Source organism: Salvelinus sp. IW2-2015, linkage group LG9 (assembly GCF_002910315.2).
Source record: "Salvelinus sp. IW2-2015 linkage group LG9, ASM291031v2, whole genome shotgun sequence".
NCBI classification, from domain to species: Eukaryota; Metazoa; Chordata; class Actinopteri; order Salmoniformes; family Salmonidae; genus Salvelinus; species Salvelinus sp. IW2-2015.
Genome location: NC_036849.1, coordinates 22,822,831 through 22,844,765, shown reverse-complemented (window position 1 = coordinate 22,844,765; position 21,935 = coordinate 22,822,831). Strand labels below are relative to the sequence as shown.

Genomic DNA, 21,935 nt, shown 5'->3' with positions numbered 1-21,935 from the left:
AAGAGCAGAGCACTTTGCACCCATATTGTGTTCCCTATCTTCCTCATGGCATATTATCATCTTCATGCCAGATTTTCCCAATTTTCCCATCTATACGCGATTACGTAATTTCACAGTCAATACAGTCAATCTTGAAAGGATCATATAGCTTGACAAAAACGATTACATTATCAGAGGACATGGTATGAAATGTGATAGGAATATGAGGGAGAAGTGATTCATGTAGGACACATGAGGGAGAACACAGGCTTCTATGGTGCTTCATTTTATAGACTTAATGGTTTCCTGACCTCTTTAGAGTTTCAAGTGATGTTAAATCCACTTGACCATTTTATCAGCTTTACTCAGAACACCACAACTGGGATTTCATGCAATACCCTCAGAAAAGAGAAAACTAGTGAGGCCAAGTCAGGCCTTAAGTCTCTCTGCATCCAACAGTGGAAATAAGGTCAGCCATACAAACGGAAAAGCTCCAACTGGAGAGTTAAATTATAATCATTTACGAGCTAGAACCATTCAATTGATCTGCTAGATTATACAGTCTAAAAATAGACAAGTGTGTGTGATTGTATGTGTGACTATATKTGTAAAACATCTCCGTCCACTACTATACAGTGTGAATATGCCGAACAGTGCGTTTGTTCCCTATTGTTCGGCTGACACAGTCAGTGTAATCTAGCAGTAGACTACACCAATCTGCTTGGCTGCCCAAGCAGGAAGAGGCTATCAAACCAGGCTGCCACAGTAGCGCGGGACACGCTTTCCTTTCCAACGACAAAAAACATTCCCCACTAAGTAACAGCTTCTGCTCCTCATTTGTGTGTTGGATTGGCTGGAACACTAAGCATTTCAACAAGCAGAGCAAAGTGATGGGGGAAATCAGAGCACTAACGCCATGATGTGCTCATGAAGCTACCGCTAAGCTAACAACACGCTAACGCCAAGCCAATGCCGCACAGGCTCTAGGATGGAGGAACCACCAGCTGGACAGAACAATATAGTTGTAGTGTGACATTTATGAACACATGAAGATTTGCTGTAGCTATACAAACATATGGAATGTTTTTTCTGAAAAAACTGTATCTACAGCATATCCATCCACTTGGGGATAAATACTGTGGACATCTACATTCTGTAGTTTGATAGTGAGTTTGAAGAGGTAGACCTCACCTGGAAGAGGTAGACATCCCCGTAGGTGTTGCTGAGACAGAAGACGTTCTCCTTCTTGGGGTGCTCAGGAATGGCCTGGACGATACAGTCCTCTGCAAACAGGGCGTAGCGTGGAGACAGCTCCTGCTCTGGAGAACCCTTACCATAGGTCTCATAGAACAACAAAGTACAACCTGGAGGAAGAGGTTGGTCATTAGAGGGAGGAAGAACACAGCTCAGAGGAATGTCCTCATAACCTGTCATTTATTTGTCTCTGCTGTTCTTCAGTCACTTACAGTAAAGTGGAARGCTGAAGGACACACACACACTCTCACGCTCCTGGCCTGAGGTTTATCTATTTAGCCGGTAAATGCAGCAGTAAAATTCCCTGTAAGCTTTTAGGATAGCAAAGGATCAGTGTACGATAAATGTAATGCACAGGCTAAGTAAAGGAGATGGACTCTGCAAAGGACACACTGTAGTCTTCCAGAAAAACCATGTGAAGAGCTGCTGCTGCCCTCTCTTAAGTGATATGTCTGGTTTTACTTCAACTTTAAATGTGATTTAAAGTTAGAAACGGACATTCCCCTCTGTCGCACAGCGTAAATTCCATTTCAGTTTATGTATTCAGCAAACAATGTAGTGGTTATATCTACTGAACCTGAGGATGTAATGCCTCCAACGCTAAAGTTCAAGTTACACTTTGACCTTTAGTTGCCCTATAAACCTCCTCACACCTTTAACTCACCTTTCAATGTGACCAAACCTATTAAGCATCAAGCTCAACTCCATTTCAGTGAGGTATTGAAGGTCCAATTCAATGTGTATATTGACTGGACTTTAGATTGCAATGTCACAAATCGTCTTTCTCTCTGGCCACCCACGCCTACTCACCTTTCAGGGTGACCCAGTACTGTTTCCACTTCCTGCGTGTGACCAGCTCCAGCTTCCTTTCCTTGTGCAGGGTGAGGAGGGGTTTGAAGGAGAGCCAGCCGGCCCTGCGTACCACCCCCTGCTCCTTTTCAAAGAGCATGTCCAGCTGCTCCAGAGAGCCCCCTGCAGACTCACTGCTGCTCTCCCCCCCTTCTGTCCCCGTAGACGGGTCTCTCCTCTCACCGCCTCCCCCTGCTCCTCCACTACTGCCCTGCCCCATCCCTGTCTCCAGCTCCTGCATGAAGTTCTCATAGATGTTCTGGTGGAGGGCATCACTGCTGTGGTGGAGGGCCCCTGCAGACTGGGCCCGGGAGGCCCCAACATTGCCAGGTCCGCCAGGGTACCACAGGCTGGATACCTGGGAGGGAGAGCTGGTGTCAGCTGTCAGGCCGTCCACTCCACTGTCAAAGGCCTCGCTGCCGTCCTTATACCTAGGCTCCTGGAAGGGCACAGAGATGAGAATAAGGTGAGGAGAGGGATGAAGTGAGAGTGTGAGGAGAGCGTAGGGAGAGAGGATGGGGTGATGGGAGTGTGAGAGGAGATGGTAGAGAGAGACGGTGGGGGGAGACTGTGGAGTGAGAGTAGGGATGGGGGGGTGAGAGTAGGGAGAGAGGGTGGGGTGATGGGAGTGTGAGAGGAGATGGTAGAGAGGGTGGGGGGAGACTGGAGTGAGAGTAGGGATGGGGGGGTGAGACTGTGGTGAAGTAGGGAGAGAGGGTGGGGGGAGAGTAGGGAGAGAGGGTAGGCGGATACTTTGGGGTGACGGTAGGATGAAGTGCGACTGAAGTTCTTGAGTCTGCGAGGACACCCTGGCTTCCTGATCTCAGTAGAAACACTACTTCATGTGATTGCGCTCTTTCAGGGGTAATGACATCCCACCTGCACTCCACTAGATTGCAACATCGATTCTCCCCTGGCAACTGGGTTGGGTGAACTTCAAACACAGTGTTCCAATGCCCTTCCAAAGCAACCCTTCCTCAGTCTCTCGCCGAGTCTACCCCCTCCTCTCACTGTCTGCCAACCTCTCCTTTCCTTTCATGTCCGTCAACCTCTCCCTTCTAGCCCTGTCAGTCAACCTCTCCCTTCTAGCCCTGTCAGTCAACCTCTCCCTTCCTTCCCTGTATGTCAGTCTTCCAAATCCTCCCCCAGTACCTCCCCTACTCTGTCTACCCTTTTTCCCCCTTAGTATCCCATAGTCTCTGCTTTCCTTCCCAATCCACCTCTCCCTCAGTCTCCCGCCGTCTCCCCCAGCTGTTTCTCATTAGAACCTGGGCTGGGCCTGAGTGGCTGGCTTGGAGGGTGCAGCGCAGCGAGAGCTCTGAAGCCCAGGTGGAGGGCAACGAGAGCTGGAATTAGTCCTGGTTTGGGTCGACTCGTTGAAAAGAGGCTCAGTGGCCAGACTTTGTGATACATGGTGAAATATGGTTCATTGAGCCAATTGGAAGCTGGCGGTGATTAGGTGGCCATGGTGGAACTAGACCCAGCGAAGAACTCCAAACAGGGGCAGTACCAGGCCAGTGTGGACCCCTGAATCAGCTATGTGCTGGGCACCACAGAGTCACCAGAGTGCAGAGAGACCCAATGAATGTGTCAGCATGAAGCTATAACAACTCTGAATGTCTCCAACTAAACTATACAGAGCTCAGTTGGAAACATCACGCTCCAACATTTGCCCATGAAGAAGTTTGAGTCAGAACACTAAAAGAGACCGTTTATCTAAACAAATATCACTCTGCTCATTAGTATTCTGTTCTGAAGCCTGGGGTTGCCCAATGCCTACAGATACAAACATTTGATGTGTGGTAGAGTTTAACAGAGAATAGGGATGTGATTGCTACTCTGATTGACCAGAGCTTGTTGGGGTGTTTCTCATGGACCTTTGAAGCTTTGCTGGGAACCTGAACAACTTCAATCACAGTCCCTCAAAAGCCCCTGTCCTTCTCATTGAAAAGGTCAATAAGTTCAATACTGCATGGTCTCTCYCCAAACCAAACACATTGCAAGAGATTACCAGGGTTTAAGATAGTGTCGTGTCTTTGGCATCATTAAACTGAAGACTTACTTGTAGTTTATCAAATCAATTCTCTGTACTTATTACGTGATTAACTAATCAGGTAGATGTAATTAACTAGGATGTCGGGGCACCAAGAAAAATATTCAGATTACAAAGTAATAATTTTCCTAATATAACTTTCAGATATTTTAATATCTGATCAATTAGTCTTCTCATTAATGAATTATTCTTTACCTCACGTTAGTCTCATTCCAAACGTCGTAAATTGTTGGTTATCTGCACGAACCCAGTCTTCACTATGAGTCATCCATACATCAATTGTCTTAAATCATTTATTTACTAACTAAATAAATCACAGAAACGCATAAACAAACAGTAGGTATAGTTACAAGGAAATGATAGCGGATGTGCCCTAGTGGGCTAAACCGGCATCGCGGCTTGGTGGACAAAAGGGAAGTGGGGGTCGACTGAGATAAAAGACACTACAAAGTTGATAATTATAACAATTGAAATGCTAATACTTTGCACATGAACGCTCACTCATTCGGGAATAATTGCAATCAATATATATATATTTACGCTCAGTGTGTTGTCTTGATCTCTTGTTGGAAAGTTTGTTTTTGTTGGAGAGTTTGACCGCCTCTCTCTATCTCTGCCGTGGTTAGAATAGATAGTTCAGAGTAACATTCAGCAATGTTGTTATAGAGTATATGTTTCGGTGGTTGTCGGTCTTCGCGTTCAATTATACCGAATTCCTAGCTGCAAACTAGTAATTAGTATCAAAGATTTGTTCTATTCTGTCGGTTAGATAGTCTAAGAGTTTAACCACGTGGTATGGTTAAGTATTCAGCAAGAGAAATGCATGGTCTCTACTCAAACCTTAGCCCTCTGTGATGAGGTACTGGTCATGATAAATTCCCAAGGTGGGGGTTATATTCGGGAGGCAGAAAGGGGCTGTCCCACAATGCCAGATCAATGTCTGTGCTCATGGGGCGGGCCTCTGATTTAGTTAAACTCCAAAGGGAATTGGAGTTCCTTCATTAAACAGTCTAAAATCACATTACATCATTTCACAAATAGTTTCATCTTTACTCATTCATCCCATACAACAATTAGATGCAAGTCCCACAACCGAGACTCTTGTATAACAGGGTTATGGTAATGTGGCTGTATTGTCTCTCATGAGTTTGTATTGTACCAAATGGACCAGTTCATAGCTGGCTACTTCACCGACCTTTATACATTCTCCAGAACATGAATATTGTTCAGTTCTCAAGTTCTGTGAGGTGGAAGAAGTTCACTTGTTCTCTATATGAAAACTCACTCTCTCTCTATACTGTCTGGCCATGAGGAAGAATCTCATCCAGGAATTTATGACCTGCCTAACAGCAGCCTGGGTGTAGGAGAGAGAGAGAGAGAGAGGGGGGGGGGGGGGTGCAGAGAGTGGGGGATTGGTGCTCGCTGTACCCAAGAGGGCAACGTCATGACAATAGGAACTAATTTAGAGTGCACGCTCTGGTCCCAAGAGAAGTTAACCCTCTTGTGCCAACGCCAGTTACACCCAGATATTTTACTTAGACCCTAATGCCCTATGAACGAGTACCTATCCATACAGTACACACAAGTGGATTGGGTCTCTGGAGAGGAGGACAGAGTGTTGAGTAGAAACCCAGAGCAGCGCCACCAAATCATAATCACCATGACGACCACATCATTAAGAGTGGGGTGGGGTTTCGAAATCTTCAGCTGGGAATTAGTTTCAGTAACAGAGATTTCATAGGCTTACAGTAATTATCTTGGAATGGTTTGAAAAGCATTTAAGTTTACAAGAGAATTAGGGCATAATGTATGATTTAAAGCCTCAGAGTCACGGAGGGCCACGTTTCAAGCCGTTTTTAAGCTAATTTGGGAATATCTAACACACATTTTTTTAGGAATTAACTACTTAGCTTTTGTTGCAGAAAATATGACTATGTGATTACATTTATGGGGCTTAAATGCTCTAAATAAACTATTACAGACCCATAACACACATTTACACAAACACACTCTATCCAATGATTTGGCATACAAGTCATGGTTATTCTAATACTGTACAAAACAGTCTGGTGTCATTTTACAGGTCCGGTTCTCAGCTGTCTGACCCATACTGCAACACTGACCTGCTGTACATCATACAGACCTGCTGTCAACTGGTAGATAACATCTATTTTCAACCACTCACACAATATCTCAATGAAATGCATACGAGCTTGTACACTAGAGAAAAAAAATCACTGTTTCAATCTCCACTGTGTAACAACAATCATCTCGACCCAAACTGGAGGATATCGTCTGATCATAACAATGCACTCAACAGCAAATGATATACAATGGAGCTATGCTTCCAACACAGTGCATTCTACATATTCCTTTCATTGGCAAGATGTTGCTAAAAACACTAAACTGACATGACCTCTTGTACCCACCCAGACGTAGTCATGGAATCTGCAGACCCCTTGGCTTTTCATCCTTCCTCTCCTTCCCTCTGTTTAATGCCTTATTCTCCGGTAGACGACTGCATCTCTAGTCCCTACACAATGCACCATCCGCTTCCCAAATTTCATTCCGCGGTACCCTGTGGTTCCCTGTACTCAGACAGCTGGTATTGTGGTACTCGGGATCGGGGACAACGTTGTGTTCCTGGTGAGACGACACTGACCAGTAACAGTCCCCAGCCAAGTAACTGTCAGAGAGTTGCTTCCTCTGCTGCCCCCCCTCCCTCACTAACATGGTTGGAACACTAGTCTGTGCCAAGCACTGGGAGACTCCAGAGTCATCATATTCTCCTGTGGAGCCAAGGAACTGCAGACAATCACATCTCAAAACAGGGAATTTCCTAAGGAGATTAGACACACCTGATGCAGCTAAAGCAGTACCTCCATTACAGATTGACCACTAGATATATGATATGGCTACAGACCTAACTGCAAACACGCTGTAGGCCTACTGGTTGTACATAACAAGCCATGAAGATAGGGTGTATACAGATCTATGAAGGACAACATCAGTTTAGAACCTAAGCGGAAGCGTTTCMTTGCCACTGGCTCGGTTTGCTCATTGTTTAGTACTTTGTGACACTTTGTGACAAATGTTTCTGTTAACAAATAAAACAAATTTCATAGATTGAGCACTGGGACCCTGATCTAGAAACACAGACAACTCCGGATGACAGCCGCACTCACCTGTGTCTTCCTCTTCTTCCTGCTGAGACTTCCAGTCCAGTCGCTGAGGCGTCTCATGCGGCTCCTGACGGAGCCAGAGTCCTTCAGGGTGGAGACCTCTCCATTAGGCTGGGCCTTACGGCAGGGCAGGGTGTAGGTTGAGTACTGCGGGACCTCTGGACACTGCTCCTCAGCAGGCACGTCCAGGGCCGAAACAAAGGAGGCTCGGTGCTGGAAGTGATGGTAGTGAAGAGGGGATTCCCTGTACTGTGCCGACAGGTCCTTAGCTGTGKGGAAGGTGGCAGCCATACTGGGGTCCCTGTAGAGATCTGAGATGGACACAGGGGGAGACTGCTGGCCAAAGGCATCCAACTGGTCAGCCCTACGGTTTCCCATAGACCTACTGGAGGAACAGGACTGGTCCTGGTCGCAGAGCTCCGCGCTGGGCCCCCAGGGCGAGTCGTACCAAGAGCCCTCTGAGCTCAGCGAGCTGCCCTTGCTAGTCCTGGCGGTTGAGGTTGAGGCTGGCTGCGGAGCACCATGGTGGGCCTCAGGCCTGCTGCTGCCAGGCAGACTAGAGGTGGACTCCAGAGCGGGGGAGAACTTGAGCAGCTGCACTGGCCCAGATGCCTCATCTACCAGCAGACCACTGTTAGTGTTGGTGAACTCCACCCTCAGACTACCATCCTTCTTGATGACCACCCTGGGACTGCTCTGCTCCTCAAGCCCCTCCCCCTCTCCTCGCATCCTCTCTGGGGTCCTGTGTCCGTTTATAGCATAGTCGTTCAGATCCCCTGATGCTCTACTGTACAGGCTTCCCCTGCCCTCATAGGGGCAGCATCTATTCTCAGCTGGGAGGTGTGAGCAGCCTCTTGGTGGGGAGCCATGCCAGATATGGGAGTTTGGACTGCCCTTCACCCCCTTGGTGACGTAATCATAGTGTCTGGAGATGTACGGCTCTCCTCTCCTCTGCAGGGGGGAGAGGCATCCTCGACCAACAGCCCTGGCCTTGTACCCCGAGCCCCCCGGGCCACCTTTCCACCACGTATGGGGGGATAGAACCTCTTCTTTGTTTGAGCGGAACTTTAGTGAGTAGGGCTTTTGTTTCCCTGGGAAGATTAAGCTGGTGCCCTTGGACCCCTGAATGCTGTACTGGCTCTCAGAGTTTCCCATTGCGATCTGGAAGACAAAAGAGACTCAGGATGAAAAAGTCTAATAATTACAAAGACATCCTTTTCTTCTCATTTTACTCCTTTTCCAGGAAAGGTACCAAGGCGGCGGTATCACCAGTGTGACCAACAAGCTTTAAGCCTTCGTGGCTGTAATGTGTGATGGATGTAGTATGTAGTGGCTTGGTTTTACATTGGTTTGTCAACTGTAATATGTTACTGAAGGCAACTATGGCGCACTTACTGTGATTTCATTGCATAATCGGTATAGTTGGCAATACTACATTAGCGTTAGCCTAACATTTTCCACTCCCTGCACCACTTAAACATGCTAAGACACTTACCTACAATCACTACCACTTATAAAAGCAATGTTAATAATCGCTGATAGGAGACAGAATCTGAGACTCACCTGTGTGTTCTAAAGTCTCAGTCTCGTCTCAGAGTTCCTTCAGTGGGCATGGTGGTCCTGGATTCCTCTGCTCTCAGGCAACCCTCTCTCCTCCTGCTGCACAGCCAGGACCATCTGAGGAACATACAAAGGAGAGCGGTTGGGTTAGGTAGCGATTGGGTTATCACTATGGAAACACAGCTCTGTTAACTGCCTGTGACAACCCCCAATGTTTGATAACAGGTGTTGCAATTAGGGCTGAGTCATAATCTGGTGTTCAGTAGAGCTTTGGTATTTTAGTGGTTAAGAAGAGGACACTCAGCCAATGATCAGAGGACTACTTTCCATTAAGGTTTCTGAGGAACAGATTCTTTGCAAAATCCACAATGTATGTTTCCAGGAGGAACACCACCACATGGCTACTGTACCTCATCCGGAGAGGACATTCTTGGTATACTAAAATTGAATTACAACTACAAGCTTTCCCTGTCAAAGGCATATACAGTACAGAAATACAGTGCTTCCATGTGTTAGGCTCAAACCTGCACCAGGTTTCCATCACAGTGATCCTGAAGGAGTCAGCCCAGGTCTGTCTCTGCTGTGCCACTCTGTCTCCATGACTACTGTAGAAACGCACTCCTCTCCTCTGACTCAAAATCCCTTTTATATTCCTCTCCAACCTAAACATTACTCACATTTTTCCTACTCTGCAGAACTCAATGACGTCTTCTTTGATCGGTTGGGAAAGTTTTTGAAAGCCTGCTACAGTTTGCCCCGCTGTTTATTTTTAAACACTGGAATTCCAGCCTTTTCTTTGCTTCCCACTGGCAAATTTGTCCAGGGGCGGTTTCCAAACAACAGAAACTGCTGGAGAGCATTCTTACTGTAGCTGTGGGCTCAGCGGAAGAAAGAGCACGACCCTTGCAGTATAACCCTTCCACATGCATGTAAGCTCACGCTCCAGGAAAGCATTCACATGAAACCCATCCTCTACTGGTGCAGCAGCAGCACACTTATAGCATGTGAGAGGCCAGGACATAGTGTAAATACCCTGGGGATTGACTGATCTGTGGCATTACTGCTGTTTACCTCTCCTTCTTACTGCGGTTTACCTCTCCTTCTTACTGCACCTTGACTTTCAAGACCTTCAAGAGGCGCAAGATAAGCGTCTGCTGAATGACTAGATGTTCTGTACTGTAGCATATAGGCTGAGGGTAATAAGGAATCACAGCGCCGGCTTGAGAGTAAAGGAGAACTGCACAAACTTGTTTTGTTTGGTACCTGTGACCTTCCCAATGTGGTCAGAGAGACAAACAGCACCATGTTAAAGGAAATTAAGCCTTGGTTGTGAGAATTTATTCTATCAAGCTTCTACAAAATGGATCAGGCACAAGGCAAACAGTTCAGCCAAGTTTGTTTTTAGTCCTGACCTATTACAAACTGCTGCTAGCCTTCACCGGCTATAGCTGTTCCCACATGTTGTAGAACCACTACACAGATCATGAACTTGACATAGGTCATACAGTGATAAGATTAAAGCATCTATAACCTAGAGATAAAGATGTAGGATCTTCATTTGATAATTCTTTTGTTGATGAGAATTTGCAAACTTGTAGTGTATTGAAGGATTAAAAAGGCTTCTAAAGTTTTTAATTTCAACAAACACATTTCAGACTTGATTTGCCCGAACGTAAAATGTATCAATCCCCACAAAAAAATATCCATTACATATAATCCACAAATCCTGACAGAAAGTGTTTAGAGTTGCCAAGTCAAAGACCTCTAGCTCTGACAGATACAGTTAGAAGTGCTGCCAAGTCAAAGACCTCTAGCTCTGACAGATACAGTTAGAAGCGCTGCAGTCAAAGACCTCTAGCTCTGACAGATACAGTTAGAAGTGCTGCCAGGCCAAGTCAAAGACCTCTAGCTCTGACAGATACAGTTAGAAGTGCTGCCAAGTCAAAGACCTCTAGCTCTGACAGATACAGTTAGAAGTGCTGCAAGTCAAAGACCTCTAGCTCTGACAGATACAGTTGAAAGGCTGCCAAGTCAAAGACTCTAGCTCTGAGATACAGTTAGAAGTGTTGCCAAGTCAAAGACCTCTAGCTCTGACAGATACAGTTAGAAGTGCTGCCAAGTCAAAGACCTCTAGCTCTGACAGATACAGTTAGAAGTGCTGCCAAGTCAAAGACCTCTAGCTCTGACAGATACAGTTAGAAGTGCTGCCAAGTCAAAGACCTCTAGCTCTGACAGATACAGTTAGAAGTGCTGCAAGTCAAAGACCTCTAGCTCTGACAGATACAGTTAGAAGTGCTGCAAGTCAAAGACCTCTAGCTCTGACAGATACAGTTAGAAGCTGCCAAGTCAAAGACCTCTAGCTCTGACAGATACAGTTAGAAGTGCTGCCAAGTCAAAGACCTCTAGCTCTGACAGATACAGTTAGAAGTGCTGCCAAGTCAAAGACCTCTAGCTCTGACAGATACAGTTAGAAGTGCTGCCAAGTCAAAGACCTCTAGCTCTGACAGATACAGTTAGAAGTGCTGCCAAGTCAAAGACCTCTAGCTCTGACAGATACAGTTAGAAGGCTGCCAAGTCAAAGACCTCTAGCTCTGACAGATACAGTGTAGAAGCGCTGCCAAGTCAAAGACCTCTAGCTCTGACAGATACAGTTAGAAGTGTTGCCAAGTTCAAGACCTCTAGCTCTGACAGATACAGTTAGAAGCGCTGCCAAGTCAAAGACCTCTAGCTCTGACAGATACAGTTAGAAGGGTTGCTAAGTTGAAGCCCTTTGGCAGCTAAAGTTCCCAGGGTTGCCAAGTTAAGGCCAGAGGCCACGTGTCCAAGGTTAAGAGCCAACAGAGGTCATGAGTGCCTGGTCGACTGCAGTTGGCCGCTCCACTAGGCTAATAGTCCCTGGCCTGTCCTCCACAGGGTTCCGTGTCTGTGGGAAAACCGGAGCATCATCTCTCACGGCCAGGTTTATCATCCATCTGCCATAGTCTCCGCATCAAATCAAATGTATTTATAAAGCCCTTCTTACATCAGCTGATATATCAAAGTGCTGTACAGAAACCCAGCCTAAAACCCCAAACAGCAAGCAATGCAGGTGTAGAAGCACGGTGGCTAGGAAAAACTCCCTAGAAAGGCATCTACCCCCTCCCAACCTTCTGACTCTCTGATTAGCTTTGACAATGATTAGCCCCTCGAAGCTAAAGAGTTTGAAGCAGGGAAATTGCTCCACATCGCTCAAAATGAATAAGTAGAAACCAAACAAATCTCTTTAGGAGAAAATAGACAAATTCATCTGGCATGCTCCAGGAGTCACAATGGCTGCTTCCAGTTCCTTTCACTGCTAGTTCTGACACAGAGCCAACTTCTGACTGAGCTTTTCAAACTTGCAGCCTTCCTTTGCCTGAATAAAAGCCAAGGCACAAGCACACTCACATTCTCGTAGACGTCAGCCTTGTGCTGTGGGCTGAACCGGAGCCAGTTTTGGGGGAGGGGACCATGTCTTCCTTGACCACAACACTGAACCCCTGCCTGCAGCCCTGTGCCTCTCAATAGCCTCTATGCCATAGGCCATCTGTTCTGGAGCAAAGAGAGCTCACCCTCCCCTATTCTCCGCTAGCACCCTGTGACCTGGTATTCTCCTGCTAATGTCCCTGGATGACTCCTACATCCTCTCTCTGTTTAGTCTGACATCGTGTCTCAGGGATGGAGCCTTGGGCCATGTCAGTGAGGACACACTTCCACAGGGTATAAACACACTGCATAGTTGTGTTGTAGAGAGGGTGGGGGGTGTAGTAGTGGGGTGTCTATATCATGAGCAAACTGCATGTCCTTGTGACACACACACACACACACACACACACACACACACACACACACACACACACACACACACACACACACACACACGACACACACAGCAAAAGTGCCAACAAGGCCAAGTCTATATTTGACAGTACACACTTCACACAGGGTTGCATATTGAGCCATGTTGAGGCTGTCTGTGAAAAACACTCTTGTCCTTGAAGGTAAACTTGAGGATCAAAGCCTCAAACCCCTTGACACAGCAGTGTGAAACATGGAGCTGGGTTGGGCCATCCCTGGAGGATGCATCCCCAGCACTACAATTCCATGCTAGTGCACTTTTTTACCTGGTAAACTACAGAACCCTGGAGATCAGGAACCACTAGCTGTGCATTTCTGGGCTAGCCATAAGTGGATACTGAACCTTGTAGTAAAAGAAAAATCACACCATGAAATAAAAMATTTGTCTGCATAGCCCTTTCAGTGGAAATGATCAATCCATCAAACACAGAAAGACATCTTGGTTTGGCTTTAATCTGACATTGAGTAAACTAGAACAATAAACAGGTAAAACTATTGTCTCATTAATCATTTAGGTTTCAGGTCTCAAACTTCATTGTTCCCTCAGACCATTAACGTCATCTAGTATTATCATTCATTTTCCAGTTCTCCCTGATGTTACCTTCCTTCTATCAAATCAGTACCCAGAGGACTCCTCCCTTATCACTTATCACCTTCCTGTGGCACAGAGCCTCAGCCTAGCCAAATACCTAGCTGACTCTTAAAGGAGCAGTACGGTATAATCTAGCCACAGCTGCTAGAAGCAGTAGAACACTGTCTGAGAGTGAGACCCACTTTCACAAGACAAGTCCCCACGGACTGACAACAACAGGAGGTAAACAAAAGTCAATAGACTGTTGTTGTAAGACAGAGAGATGTTTTCGCCTGATCTCTGTCATTCAGGCTGGATATTACAGAGGATTCTGTGGCCATTCAGTTATGAGGAGGAAATAAAAGGCCATGGATCATAGAGTGAAAGCAATACAGTATATTACAGTATGGTAGATTATCCTGTATTGCCAAAGCCACTGAGCATCAAACTGCTTGTTAGTGTTCTTTGGAATTTTCCATTATAAAGGCCTTCAACGGGCTCTGAACCAAAAAATGACATGGCGCCCTATGAGCGATTTACAGAGATATATGTGTTAGCTTTTTCAGAATCAGACAAATGCCAACAGAGTCAAAACATTTCTTAATAATATCCTAAACAATGGAGCACTGATTATACCAAATGTACTGTTGCCAATTTTACCATAGGATCTAAATTATGGGCTATAAGACAGACCAAAAACACCACATTGAATGTAAAGAATCCATCGTAGTAAACCGCTGCAATAATCAGTCCATCTGACTCTGCTGTGACTGAATATAATGCTAACAGTGAAACGTACAGTGAGCTGACAGCGAGGTCTCCTGTGGGAGAAAAGGGTCACCTTTTCACAAAATCAATCTGGCTGGGTTCTATGCTACTATACAGAGCTAGTTAAACACTACAGCAGGGAACATGCCTGTGATTACTGCTAGAACCAACATCCCTAAACATTAGATGCAAAGTTCAAGTCCGCGTGTACACAAAGAAAGCACCAAACACACAGACTTGTCTAAACCTGAACAACTGGATAGAAGACAACCATGGTAAAAAATGTTCTGCTTTATCTTAAATCCTGGAAACAGAAGAAACAAAGGGAAGGATGAAATAGAGAGACAAAAACCTCCCTTACCTCCGTCCAAAGCTTTCATCTAAAAGCTCTTTGAAGAGCAAGCAAGGAGAATCCAGAGCTCTCTGATCTTAAAGTGGATTCAACCAAGTCAGCCTGCCGGTCTTAAAGTGACACAGTCACACACACACTGACTGACTCACACACTGACTGACTCACACACTGACTGAGGCACATGAGGAAACTCCCTCTCCCTCAACCCGGCTTCTAGGCACAGCGAATTGTAATCCTCCAGGGTAACGCGGGGCAATGGAGAGTGGTGAGGAGGAGAGGAAAAAGTGAAAGTGCTCAAGCCAGCCTCACTCACTCTCCAGGTGGAAGTTAGGACCAGATATGTTGTATGTAGTATAGGAACTACTACACCCTCAGTGTTGTTTCTGCTGATTTTCCATTGGGCAAAGTGTACGATGCAGGAGCTTTTTATTTGTTTTCCATGGGCACTAGATATGATTGGGCAAGACAAGTTGGCGTATGACTCTGCATAATTACTGGGTGGGACTCTTGTCTGACACAACATACCACAATGACCCCAAGAGAGCACTGTGAGAGAGCACTGTGAGAGAGCACTGTGAGAGAGAGCACTCTGAAGCCAGGCTGAGGAGATCATGACAGACAAACGTTTATTTAACTTTTGTGTAGTATCTATTTCACTTRCTTTGGCAATGTAAACATATGCTTCCTATGCCAATAAAGCCCCTTAACGTCTCTAGGATAGGGGGCAGCATTTTCACGTTCGGAAAGCATACCCAAATTCAACTGCCAGCTACTCAGCCCCAGAAGATAAGATATGCATATTGTTAGTAGATTTGGATGGAAAACCCTCTGARGTTTCTAAAACTGTTTGAATCATGTCTGTGAGTATAACAGAACTTATTTAGCAGGCGAACCCCCGAGGACAAACCATTCAGATTKTTKTTTTTTTTTGGAGGTCACTCTTTTCAATGGATTTTCATTGGGAATACAGATTTCTAATTGACCTTCTTTGCAGTTCCTACCGCTTCCGCTGGATGTCAACAGTCTTTAGAAATTAGTTGAGGGTTTTTCCTTTGTGTAATGAAGAAGTACGGCCATTTTGAATCAGGGTCGCTTGTTGTATACTGTTAGATAGAGGCGCGTGACCAGAAAGCATGCTACAGATTATTTTAATCCTGTATTGAACACAGATCATCCCGTCTTCAACTTTATCGATTATTTACGTAACAAAATACCTAAAGTTGTATTACAAAAGTAGTTTGAAATGTTTTGGCAAAGTTTACAGGTAACTTTTGAGATATTTTGTAGTCACGTTTCATGAGTTGGAACCGGTGTTTTTCTGGATCAAACGCGCCAAATAAATGGACATTTTGGATATATATAGACGGAATTAATCGAACAAAAAGGACCATTTGTGATGTTTATGGGACATATTGGAGTGCCAACAACAGAAGCTCGTCAAAGGCATGAATTATATTTTTATTTCTGTGTTTTGTGTCGTGCCTGCAGSGTTGAAATATGCTTATCTCTCTTTGTTTACAATGGTGCTAACTCAGATAATAGCATCGTTTGCTTTCGCCGAAAAGCCTATTTGAATTCTGACACGTTGGCTGGATTCACAACCAGTGTAGCTTTAATTTGGTATCTTTTATGTGTGATTTAATGAAAGTTTGATTTTTATAGTAATTTATTTGAAAATGGCGCTCTGCATTTTCTCTGGCTTTTGGCCAAGTGAGACAGTAGTGTCCTGCCTAAACTCAGATTTTTGGATATAAATATGAACTTTACCGAACAAAACATACATGTATTGTGTAACATGAACATGTAACATGAAGTCCTATGAGTGTCATCTGATGAAGATCATCAAAGATTAGTGATTAATTGTATCTCTATTTCTGCTTTTTGTTACTCCTCACTTTGGCTGGAAAAAATGGCTGTGTTTTTCTGTGGCTATGTACTGACCTAACAATCGTTTGGTGCGCTTTCCCCGTAAATCCTTTTTGAAATCAGACATGTTGGCTGGATTCACAACAAGTGTAGCTTTAATTTGGTGTCTTTCATGTGTGATTTCATGAAAGTTGGATTTTTATAGTAATTTATTTGAATTTGGCGCTCTGCATTTTTACTGGCTTTTGGCCAAGTGGGACATTTACATTTACATTTAAGTCATTTAGCAGAYGCTCTTATCCAGAGCGACTTACAAGTTGGACGTTAGCATCCCACATATCCCAGAGAAGTTAAATTTAAATTGAGAGAGTGAGAGTGTATAGTAGAGAGAGAAAGCTAGAAAGACTAAGGGCTGGATTAAGAGAGAGCGAAGAGAGCCAGAAGGCCAGATCTGTATCCATTTTAAAAAGCTAATTAAGGTGAATGAGAAATGGCACAGAGACACAAGTCCACATGCATTCCCCGGAATTAACGTCTCTGAAACGCAGACCAAATGTTATGCATTCCCTGGAACTAACGTCTCTGAAACGCAGACCAAATGTTATGCATTCCCTGCATTAACGTCCCTCTGAAACGCACGGACCAAATGTTAATGCATTCCTGGAACTAACGTCTCTGAAACGCAGACAAAATGTTATGGCATTCCCTGGGACTAACATCTCTGAAACGCAGACCAAATGTTATGCATTCCCCTGGAATTAACGTCTCTGAAACGCAGACACAAATGTTATGCATTCCCTGGAACTAACGTCTCTGAAACGCAGACCAAATGTTATTGCATTCCCTGGAACTAACGTCTCTGAAACGCAGACCAAATGTTATGCATCTCCCTGGAACTAACGTCTCTGAAACGCAGACCAAATGTTATGCATTCCCTGGAACTAACGTCTCTGAAACGCAGACCAAATGTTATGCATTCCCGGCGGGTCCAAATTGTGACCACCTTTCTAAAAATACACATGCTCCTTTATGGCACATACTAGTGGTTACACAGAACCTTCATTCAAACTGGCCCATTGACAAAGCCACAGCACAGCAGGGCCAGTTTCTGGTATGAAGTATGCCAGACAATTCCAAAGGTGGTGCTTTTCCCCTCCAGGGTTTTGTGAGTCAGTCCTTTATTTTCTAAGTCCTAATTTAGAGTGAAAATCTGGTGCTCAAAACAAATTCATTGCTTAGATTAAACTGAACAGGATGTGTCAACAAATTGATTTACAGGTAATTAAACTAAACATGTTAATGTTTATCACGAACATTATAAAGACTGAAACATCTTAAGGGCAGGCAGGTGGCCTAGTGGTTAGAGCGTTGGGCCAGTAACCGAAAGGTTGCTAGATTGAATCCCCGAGCTGACAAGGTAAAATCTGTCGTTCTGCCCCTGAACAAGGCAGTTCCTAGGCCGTCAAAGAAAATAAGAAGTTAAAACTTCTCTAGGATAGGGGGCAGCATTTTCACGTTTGGATGAAAAGCATACCCAAATTCAACTGCCAGCTACTCATCCCCAGAAGATAAGATATGCATATTATTAGTACACTCTAAACACTCTGAAGTTTCTAAAACTGTTTGAATCATGTCTGTGTGTATAACAGAACTTATTTAGCAGGCGAACCCCCGAGGACAAACCATTCAGATTTWTTTTTTTTGAGGTCAATCTCTTTTCAATGGATTTTCATCGGGAATCCAGATTTCTAAGGGACCTTCTTGCAGTTCCTACCGTTTCCACTGGATGTCAACAGTCTTTAGAAATTGGTTGAGGTTTTTCCTTTGTGTAATGAAGAAGTATGGCCATCCAGAACGAGGGTAACTTGAAGTGTACTGTTAGATAGAGGCGCGTGACCAGAAAGCTAGCTACAGTTTGTTTTCCTCCTGTATTGAACACAGATCATCCCGTCTTCAATTTTATCGTTTATTTACGTTAAAAAAATACCTAAAGTTGTATTACAAAAGTTGTTTGAAATGTTTTGGCAAAGTTTGCAGGTAACTTTTGAGATATTTTGTAGTCACGTTGCACAAGTTGGAACCGGTGTTTTTCTGGATCAAATGCTCCAAATAAATGGACATTTTGGATATATATCGACAAAATTAATCAAACAAAAAGGACMATTTGTGATGTTTATGGGACATATTGGAGTGCCAACAGAAGCTCGTCAAAGGTAAGGCATGAATTATATTTTTATTTCCGCGTTTTGTGTCGCGCCTGCAGGGTTGAAATATGCTTCTCTCTCTTTGTTTACTATGGTGCTATCCTCAGATAATAGCATCGTTTGCTTTCACCGAAAAGCCTATTTGAATTCTGACATGTTGGCTGGATTCACAACCAGTGTAGCTTTAATTTGGTATCTTTCATGTGTGATTTAATGAAAGTTTGATTTTTATAGTAATTTATTTGAATTTGGTGCTCTGCATTTTCACTGGCTTTTGGCCAAGTGGGACGGTAGCGTCCCGCCTATCCCAGAGAGGCCACTGTTCCTAGGCCATCAAAGAAAGAAGAATTGGTTCTTAACTGACTAGCCTAGTTAAATAAAAAAAATACAAATCGTGGGCTGAAAGAAACTACAACAGCACATTTTATAGACTCACACAAAGAGTCACATTTAGAAGCCAAACTATACGGTTGCTTATAAAATGGAAAATAATATATACCTTTTTCTTTCAGATCACATACACCTACTGTACCTGTAATTGCTAGCGCTTATGTGGTTATTCCATGACACAGGTTCCTCCCTGCTCTCTGACCACAGTCAACCTCCAAACCATTTACTTAAAACAAATCCAAATGAATATGAGCGGATTAGTGAAAAGCTTACAAACATAATAATTCAAAGCAATATCCACTACTCATACTTGTAGTTGGTCCATTATCCATGCAGTGCTTGAAGAGTGGATGTAAAAGAATAGCCTGTTCTTGGCCAGCTGCATGGGCAAATGGAGTCAAGTTCACAATGTTGGCAACAATAAGAACAACATTCAGAGGGTCCAAAACAACATTGTCAGAAGCATAATGGCCTCCGTGGCCTTGTCTGGGAAATCTCAAAAGCTTAACCAACACACACTTTCAGAGGCAGAGAAGCATATATAGATAGATGATTAGATAAAGACAGAGAGAGAAAGAGACAGAGAGACAAAGAAAGAGACAGAGAGACAAAGAAATAGACAAAGAAAGAGACAGAGATACAAAGAAAGAGACAGAGACAAAGAAAGARACAGAGAGACAAAGAAAGAGACAAAGAAAGAGACAAAGATAGAGACAGAGAGACAAAGAAAGAGACAAAGAAAGAGACAAAGAGACAGAGAGAGAGAGAGAGAGCACAGTGGCAGAATACCTGAGCACTGTGACTGACCCAAAATTAAGGAACGCTTTGACTATGTACAGACTGTGAACATAGCCTTGCTATTGAGAAAGGCCGCCATAGCCTGTCTTCTCTTGAGAGCCAGGTCTGCCTATGTGCACACTGCCCACAAAATGAGGTGGAAACTGAGCTGCACATCCTAACCTCCTGCCAAATGTATGACCAGTCACAACACACATTCAGAAGCATGAAGAAAAGGAAGGGAGAGAGCAAAAGATGAGAGGTGTTATACATATTCACACAGAGCAGGTGTTGGGTAATTCAATGGAGCACAATGAATGGACTGACCCTAATTAAGCTCATTTAACAGGCGGAATGAGCTCTGAGGGGCCAGGATCCAATCAGGGGATAATCTCTCTCTCTCTGCCAGGAGTCTCATGTAACATACATCTACATGGCATTTGGGCTGACTCCTACTCAGCACCCTGACAGATAAAGTACTTGAAAGAGCAGAGGCACATTGTAATACATAATGATAGTAATGAACTACATTTATATGGCGCTCTTCACTAACAGGTCAAAAAGCCCTTCACATGGCCCTAGCTTTGCGAATGCGAGGCTGGAAAAGTATGAGGGTGGTACAGGGTTCAGAGAGAGTGCAGTGGGGTTGAGGTTTGGTGGGTTTACACACACCTCCCTGATAATACAACCTACGATACCCCTCAACCCCTGATAGCCTCTCCCATTCAGTCACCTCCCTGATAATACAACCTACGATACCCTCAAACGCCCTGGACTTAGCCGGTGTACATACCATTCAGTCACCTCCCTCAGTAAGAGAAGACAGAGAACCCACAGAGTCAACCTTTACCACTCCCCACACTATTGATAGCCATCCTCAGATAGTCAATTTCCCCTCCACACCTCCTCCCATACCTCTCTATGTTTCCATAGTAAAACCAACACGTGACCATAAAGACGCTGCTCACTTCCACTCCCATCTTGCCCCCTAGACTGAGACTTTACAATGCACTACTGTGGTCTCCTTGTCCAAACTGATTCATGAACCATCTTTCACCAATTCAGATATCCCAGGAGAAATAGACATAGTAAAAAGGAGAACTTCATTTGGGGGATTGTGTAATGGTAGTTCTGAAAATGGTGTATGAAATGAATATTGTCTAATCCTCCCTCATTAATCTGGCTTGACACTGAACCCATGGGACACACCCAAAGATAGTGGAAAGAGAGAGAGATACAGAGAAAGAGAGAGAGATACAAGACAAGAGAGAGAGATACAGAGAAAGATGAGAGAGATACAAGAGAAAGAGAGAGGAATACAGAGAAGAGAGAGAGATACAGAGAAAGAGGGAAAGGGAAAAGGGGTAGAGAAGAGAAGTTAATAATCATCATGCTTAATGTAATAACCAGTGTCTCCCAACACTTTGGACAGATGCATTCTGGTAGCTGGGTGCCATTTTAACTTGAAGCCATTGATTATCCAGCTCATAGGGGAATAGAGTAGCCAACACCCAGCAGGACTGTAATATTCACAACCAAAAACTCTGTGGATGAGAATTACAGCATTTTGAGAGAGGGATGATGGTAGGGAGGGAAGAGATGGCGAGAGAAGTGGTGGAATCCAGACACAGCAGGATGTCAGTGATCCAGGGTCAGATGTTAGAGGTCAGAGGGGTGATCCAGGGTTCAGATGTTAGAGGTCAGAGGGTGGGTGAGTGTCCAGGGTCAGATGTTAGAGGTCAGAGGGGTGATCCAGGGTCAGATGTTAGAGGTCAGAGGGTGATCCAGGGTCATAGAGGGGAGACTGTTTAGAGGTCAGAGGGGTGATCCAGGGTCAGGATGTTAGAGGTCTGACAGTATTATATAGGCAATTAAATGGAGAGGAGACCATTTTTAATTTTTTGCCTTAAGGATCAGTAAAGATGAAAGAGTTTAGAATGGGCAAACAAAATATATCACGGAGAAGAAAACATTTAAGTCAAAAGGAAGGACGAAAAAAAGGGAAGCGGGTGTCCAGAGGTTCAGATGTTAGAGGTTCAGAGGGTGATCCAGGGCAGATGTTAGAGGTCAGAGGGGTGATCCAGGGTCAGATGTTAGAGGTCAGAGGGGTGATCCAGGGTCAGATGTTAGAGGTCAGAGGGGTGTACTACAAAGCAGCATCAATGAGTCAGCCAGCTAATTTGCCCAAATATTCTGAAAACACAATAAACCAGAAAATCCGTAGTTATTTTTGGTTGTTTATCAAATTTAGCTG

General features: G+C 44.4%; 1 protein-coding gene across 1 annotated transcript in view; it reads right to left on the bottom strand.

Moving 5' to 3' along the window:
• LOC111968835 (rho guanine nucleotide exchange factor TIAM2-like) overlaps window positions 1-21,935 on the bottom strand; it is a 99,515-nt gene that overhangs the window by 56,649 nt on the left and 20,931 nt on the right. The window contains exons 2-5 of the mRNA XM_023994726.3: window positions 8,881-8,994; window positions 7,321-8,478; window positions 2,044-2,521; window positions 1,171-1,343 (exon numbers count right to left, since the gene is read on the bottom strand). Of these exons, the coding sequence (XP_023850494.1) occupies window positions 1,171-1,343; window positions 2,044-2,521; window positions 7,321-8,472 (1,803 nt within the window). The 5' untranslated portion in view covers window positions 8,473-8,478; window positions 8,881-8,994. The remainder of the gene's footprint in view (window positions 1-1,170; window positions 1,344-2,043; window positions 2,522-7,320; window positions 8,479-8,880; window positions 8,995-21,935) is intronic.